The following is a 6,665-nucleotide window of genomic DNA, read 5'->3' as shown; positions in this document are numbered from 1 at the left end:
GCACATAGGTGCCTCCACCACCACGGAAGGAATTCTTTTTACCTTTAAAACCATCCTTGCGTTGTTTTCCATTCGTAGAGCGGTTAGTGTTATCATTTGCAGAACCGAAAGAGCGGTTACCCAATTTGGCCGATGTCGAGGTGGAATCTTGCCGTCCATGTTCTTTGCCAATCACTCAAACGGTTCGCTGCTTCATATGCATGGGTAAGAGACACAACATTTTGACGACGGAGCTCATCATGAGCCCAACCTTTGAGGTGGTTCATGAACTTGAAGAACCGGTCCTCATCTGACATGTTCTTGATTTCCAACATGAGGGCACAGTGTGCCTTGATGTAGTCACTCACCGTTCCTGTGTGTTTCAGATTATCAAGGGCTTGGGTGCTTTCCATTCGGCATTCAAGGGAAGAAATTGTTTCTGAATTGCAGTTTTCATCTCATCCCAACTAGATATCAGAAATGTGTTGCGGCCCTTTGCAACGTCATCCAAGTAGTTCCTCCACCACAATTTTGCATCCTTGGTGAGGAATGTAGATGCATGGAACACTTTGTCTGTATCTGTGGTTAGTTTAGCACTTTTGAAAAACTGTTCAGTATCATAGATAAAGTTCTCGAATACCTTACTCTCCCTTGAGCCGTCATATGACTCTAGCTCCTTAGGTTTCATCCGTGACATGAGCGAGATGTTTCCGCTGTTTTAATCTGACTGCAAGTCCGCTTCAAGTTGTCTAATCTTGATCTTTGAGTCTAAGAGTTGCCGCTCCAAGGCAGCCATGTCAACCATCACGTTACCTTGAGCACCATCTAGCCAATAGAGTTTTGACTCGACCGTTTGTTGGAAGTCACGAGCGGCACTTTCCAACAATCTCAAGCATCTCTCTAGCTTAGTCACCCGCCTCCTAGTTGTAGGGCGGTTGGTGACGTTCTCTTGATTAGCTTCATCTTCATCTTGTGGGTCTTCGAACGGAGCCTCACCTTCATCTTGCGGGTCTTCGAATGGAGCCTCTTGATTAGCTTCACCTTCATCTTGTGGGTCTTCGAATGGAGCCTCACCTTCATCAAAGAAGGCTTCGTTCTCAGCTTCGTCTTCTCCACGATCCATAGCTAAGAGGAAAGTCCTTGTTTTTTGCGATCGTCGATGGCTCTGATACCACTGTCACAAGTCGTTTTTGTCTTGGAGCTTTTCACGTTTCGCTACACACAAACAACCGCTGCCAACCACAATCGAACCGACGATTAGTTCGTCTCGCAAAGGCACAAGGAGTCACGCCATTTACTTATACAATCCAATATGAGAGTCTCACATTTATGATATTGCGGCACACAAGTATGCACACCCACAAGATTTCTTTACTCCCTCACACCATTCCTTTTAGCATAAGAGATAAAGCATCACACAACTCAAGACGTATCCACTAGATATGTGTTGCGGGGTTGTGTTCCTTTCACTTAGCATACATGAGATGATTCAATACAATGAGTATTCAAACTATGGCTACAAGCACATAAGCAAGAGACTCATACACATAGGATGCATCGATCATATAGTAAAACCCCTTTTATTAATTCTACCACCAAGATTTACAATGTGTGAAGTATACAAAAGCTCACTCTTCAAAGTCTTCGTCTTCAATGGTTTGTGTGTGTCAAGCTAGTCCGCGAGACACCCGCAACCCGTTTGCTTTCCGGGACTCCAAGACGGCTCCTTCTTCTCCAAGAGAGAGTGCACCAACAATGGATCCACCGTCCAGACCGCAAGTAGCCCGGTGATGTTACCTTGGTCTCACTCTGTTTTTGCTGACTATATGTGTGAGGCCTAGCCCCTCACTTCTTGTCATCGTCTAGGGGCTGAGTTCTCCACGAAGGATCCGCCTTCAAGCTACAATTTGTAGCATACACCACAATGGGGACCAAGAGCCCAACGCTCAAGTGAGCTCGGCTCACTGTGGGCCGCCGGCCCCCTCTTCACCACGGCCGTGTCAAGGAGTACACACTCTCCTTATAGAGGCAGTTTCACGTTTCGCGCAGGCACACCCCCAGAGCATTGTGTGCGCTGGATAGAAATCCAGAGGCAAACCCCGCTCCAGGCGCGCGAGAGGGGTTTTCACCCGTTTCCTTCAAATGCTACACGGCTTCTGTGGTTCCGTGAGCACTTGGATGATGGGGTCGTGCGCACCTGTGCGCGCTCACGTTCAACTCTGCAGATCCTCTTGCCTGACTCTCTCTTCACCGTGTGTCTCAACATGAGGCATGAGGCGCCTCATGTACGGTTTGCGCCTCACCAGTATTTTATCACATGGGCTCACACACCCTTGGGGTGAAGGTCTCCCTAGACCTCCAAGCCAACGTAAAGGTATTGGTCCGTCGAGGCGTCACGAGATGAGTCGTTCCATCGCGCGTCTAGGTGTAAAGTGGGACTCGGGAACTTGGAAGTCGTTTCATCAAACGACCTACTAGATGAGCGTCCTCATCAAAAAGGGGGTAGGGGCACTCATGTACTAAGGCTGTATTAAATAAATGCCAGTGGCATTTAATTAATACACCTACAAATTGTCTGAATATACGTCTGTATGAGTAATGACAATTGGTTACCCCCCCCTTCCACACACACACATATACACAATCCGTTTGTGCTCGTGAAAAGTTAGGTCACAAAAGACTATGTTTTGGTCTCCGAATGGTGAATCGATAACAGAACTGCGGTGATGAAGTTCTCGAGCTACCCGTTGGTGGAGCTGGAGGTGAATGGGGAGGTGCTGCGTTTCGAGCAGGACAACGGGACCATGCACGTGGGGACATCGGTGTGGCCGTGCTCGCTGGTGCTCGTGAAGTGGATGGAGCATGTGTTGGCAAGGGGTGGTGATGATGCGCGCGGGTTCGATCTCAGGGGCAAGCACGCCATCGAGCTGGGCTCTGGCTGCGGCGTGGCAGGCCTAGGCTTCGCCCTTCTGGGTCTCAATACTCTCCTCACGGACATCGCCCCCGTCCTGCCTGCCCTCAAACGCAACGTCAAGAAGAACGTGGCCTCCACTTCTCTGCACTCCGCAGGTAAGTACCCCTGCACCATAGAGAAAACGCCACCATTGGGAACAACACCCACATCAAGTCTCCTTCATTGGCTTGCAGGTAAACCCCCTTCCTCCTCCGGGAAGGTGAAAATCGCCCAGCTCTACTGGGGGAACCCTAGCCAGATCTCTGCCCTCAAACCGCCCTTCGACTTCATCATCGCCGCTGATGTCGTCTACCTCGAGAACATCGTTGAGCCCCTTCTATCCACCTTCAGTGCCCTTGCTGGACCCTCAAGTGTCATCCTGCTTGGCTACCAGTTTCGTTCTCCTGAAGCCCATGAGCTCTTTTGGAGACTTTGCCCTGACCTCTTCCATGTAGAGAAGGTCCCTCATGGCGATCTCCATCCCGACTATGCATTCGAGGAAGCCGATGTCTTTATTCTTAAGAAGAAGATGCCTATCACATAAACAGTCAGGACATGCATTCTAGGAAGCTGATGTCCTCATTCACAAGAAAAAAACATGAGTGACCATGAATGGAGTATTGAACAATGTTCCAGTAATTGAGGGCTTCGTTACCCTTAGAGAATGCACAGCCATCAAAGTTCCCCCCACCCCTCCTTGGAGAGTACACAGGCTTTAGGGAGCTTACAGCAAGTTTTCAAAGGTACAGTAGTGCGTGAATGCTTTTGAAAGAGTTTAAGAAGTTTTTTTTGCAAAGTGGTCTTCCTTTCTTTTGACCCTCGTAAGGTTGTTTGCAAACTTTGAGAGTCAGGGTAAGGTCACCAGGGAGGTATTTTGCAGGTGGAAGGGACACCCATTTTGTGGAGACATGTAGCTTTGTGTTGTCATAATTCCATGCGGATCTAGAAACGCGATTCAAAGTGGTTGGATCTGTCCATCGATTGGCATCGCCAACAGATTCAATTATAAGCTCTTTTATATAATGAAGCATCAAGTATGGTGTCCTAACCCAAGATTCCACTCTTGTACTCTGTTTTGATTAGCATTGTTGTGGTACAGTTTGTTATCAAACAAGGGGTATTTGTGGTCACTTTTGATATGCACATGTCTAAACAGTTCTGTTTGGTCTAAGTGATGCTTTCTCACATTTATCATGAGAGTGATACCACCATCATTAGCAGTGACATAAATCATAATTGACATAAAGAGTATGTTTTCGGATGCCTTTTACTGCCACAAAACACTGTGCTGAGTGCCTGCTGTGATGGACTAATTCTGGTTCCCGGGAGGAATCCACGGCATGTTCAACTAGGTCACATACTTCGTTTAGGAAGACTGTCTCAAGAGTTATGGAGGCAGGGATTTCATGTCCATTAACGGAATAGAATGCAATGGTAGGAGTGAACAGTAATAAAGACAAGTGTAGAGAGCTGAAGTGAATTCCAACTGCACAGACAGTTAAATATACATAATTCCATAGTTTTTCTGCCCCGCCTTTTCTAAGAGCTTGACGCTTACCCAAAGCTCTTATCCCTCCATATGCTTTCTACTTCAAAAGGTAACCTTATCTCAGAAGCTTATTAAACCTTGGACCTATCCGTACATGTAATAATCTCTTCCAGTTATAAAGGTAAGCACCATAAACAAAAGCATCTAGTATGTACCACCTTACACACTCCTTGATCTGGAACTATAATTTTTACTCATGTGACCATGGCTTACATAGAGACCAATGTATAACTCATGCCATGTCACATGCAATCAAGCTAAGGTGCTTACAAAGCATCAAAAATGCCTTGCAATGAGCAATTTGGCCACCAAAAAATTGTTACAAAATAGACCTAAAATGACCAAATGCGTACTTCAAAGTAGGTAGAAACTATTGAAGTTCGCCTTAGCCGCCCCCCTCCCCTGCACACCTCTACATTCGCGCCCCCCCCCTCCCCCTTCACCATCACAGGTCCCCTTTCCCTTCGTGCATGCGTTTTTCTTGCTTTGCCACCTGCTACCCCTGTTTCCCCCCTTGCGCTTGCCGCCTTTGCCTCCTCCCCCTCGTCATCGCGGCCTTCCCTTCCCTTCATGCATGCCCTTTTCTTGCTTTGCCACCTTCCACCCATGCTTTCCCCCTTGCGCTTGCCGCCTCCGCCTTGCTCCCCCCCGCTTGCCCTCATCCCCCCCCCCCCTCTTCCTCTTTTCCCCCTGTTGCCCTGTCCTCATTGCCTTCCCCTCCCGCTGGTCACCACCCCCTCCTCCCCTTAGCTTGCCTGCTTCCCCTCTTTCCTTCCGCCTTCTCCCTCTCCTACGCACTGCGCTTGCCTCCCTCGCCTCTCCCACACGGCCTCCTCCTTCCCCCTCCCTGTCCCTCGCCCCCTTTGGCCTCGCCTCTTCCTTCTCGCCTTTCCTCTCGTATTTAACAAGCAGTGTTTTTAGTTTGTGTGCTTTTTTATTTTGCAACAAGCTTCGGCCTCTTCTGGTCTTCACCCCTCAAGAGGACTCCATGGCAGTCCCGATCGGGGCCGTCGTCCCTTGCCTATTCTTTTTCAGAAGCGGACCTCCAGCTCATCGCTTCGACAGTCGCATCCCCAGAGGCCTCCACTTTGGTGTGCAAGATTGTTGGTGGCCGTCCGACGTGCAGACAGCTCAGCGATCTTTTACAGGCTAACCTTTTTGGTGTGCTTGGAAAGATTACTGATATTCACCCTTTAGGGCATGGCTACTACTAGGTTGAGTTTGACCCGCTAGGGGCGTTAGATAGAGTCATGCAACAAAGCCCCATCACACTGCGTACGGCCCAAGCCTCCTTTGCGAGGTGGCAACATGGCTTTGACTCAACATCCAACCCACTTGCTGGTGTTTCAAGCTTTCTCGTGACAATTTGCTTCCCAGGCCTCAGGAAGGAATACCTTCCTCTTTCTCACAATGATTGGTGGAGCTATAGGGAGAGTGACGGACACCCCCCCCCCCACCGTGTTGCTTCGGCCCTTGATCGGGTGGCTGGGATTCCATCTTTTCGCATCTGTGTAGCATCTCTGGAGATTTCTCTGGAGATGGTGCCGCACGTCATATCTCTTCCTTGCCTTCGGGGAGCCCCCATTCTTCAGAGATTAGAGTACTCTGACCTCCCTGCCCAATGCTTCATTTGCAGGCAGATGGCACATCTTGCTAGAGCTTGTCATTATGGCCAGTCTAGGAGATCGCCTTTGGTTGTCCCCTCCCCTCTAGTCCTACCTCATCCTCCTCAGGGGGCTAGTAGGGATACGGACTCTCAGGCAAGAGAGCACTAGGATCCAGCCGTGGGGCCAACATTGATGCTGGAGAGTGATGGACTGTGGGTTCATATTCCAGAGCCGCCAAGCACTTCCAGAGCTAAGCAGCACCGTCATGCGTGCCAGGCTGGCAGAGTATAGTAGAATACGGTTTTGTCAAAGAACCGTTTTGAGCATTTATCGCAACAACCACCCGATGGCGACGATGGGCCTCCTCGAGTCACTTCAGGGATCCCACCTCTGGCCTCCCCGGTTTGGAGGCCATCACCTTGCCGAGATTCTTCTGTAGGTTCTTAAATTCCAGTGAGACCAATTGGTCCCATCGAGCCTTCGGCGAGCCCCTTCCCGCACCCTCTCCCTCTTCCCAGCTTCTTACCCCCCCCCCCCCCCCCCCAAACCCCTCCACATTCCCAACTCTCATCTCTCT

General features: G+C 49.5%; 1 protein-coding gene across 1 annotated transcript; it reads left to right on the top strand.

Moving 5' to 3' along the window:
* The first annotated feature begins 2,620 nt into the window (after positions 1 to 2,620).
* LOC147637454 (S-adenosyl-L-methionine-dependent methyltransferases superfamily protein) lies at positions 2,621 to 3,725 on the top strand. The gene is made up of 2 exons (XM_086799243.1): positions 2,621 to 3,048; positions 3,127 to 3,725. The coding sequence occupies exons 1-2, from the start codon at positions 2,706 to 2,708 to the stop codon at positions 3,474 to 3,476; spliced, it is 693 nt and encodes a 230-aa protein (XP_086655369.1). The 5' UTR covers positions 2,621 to 2,705; the 3' UTR covers positions 3,477 to 3,725.
* Positions 3,726 to 6,665: the final 2,940 nt, after the last annotated feature.

Source organism: Cibotium barometz, chromosome 6 (genome assembly GCF_041138505.1).
Source record: "Cibotium barometz isolate CiBa-2024 chromosome 6, ASM4113850v1, whole genome shotgun sequence".
NCBI lineage: Eukaryota > Viridiplantae > Streptophyta > Polypodiopsida > Cyatheales > Cibotiaceae > Cibotium > Cibotium barometz.
This window is presented reverse-complemented; position numbering and strand designations above follow the sequence as displayed.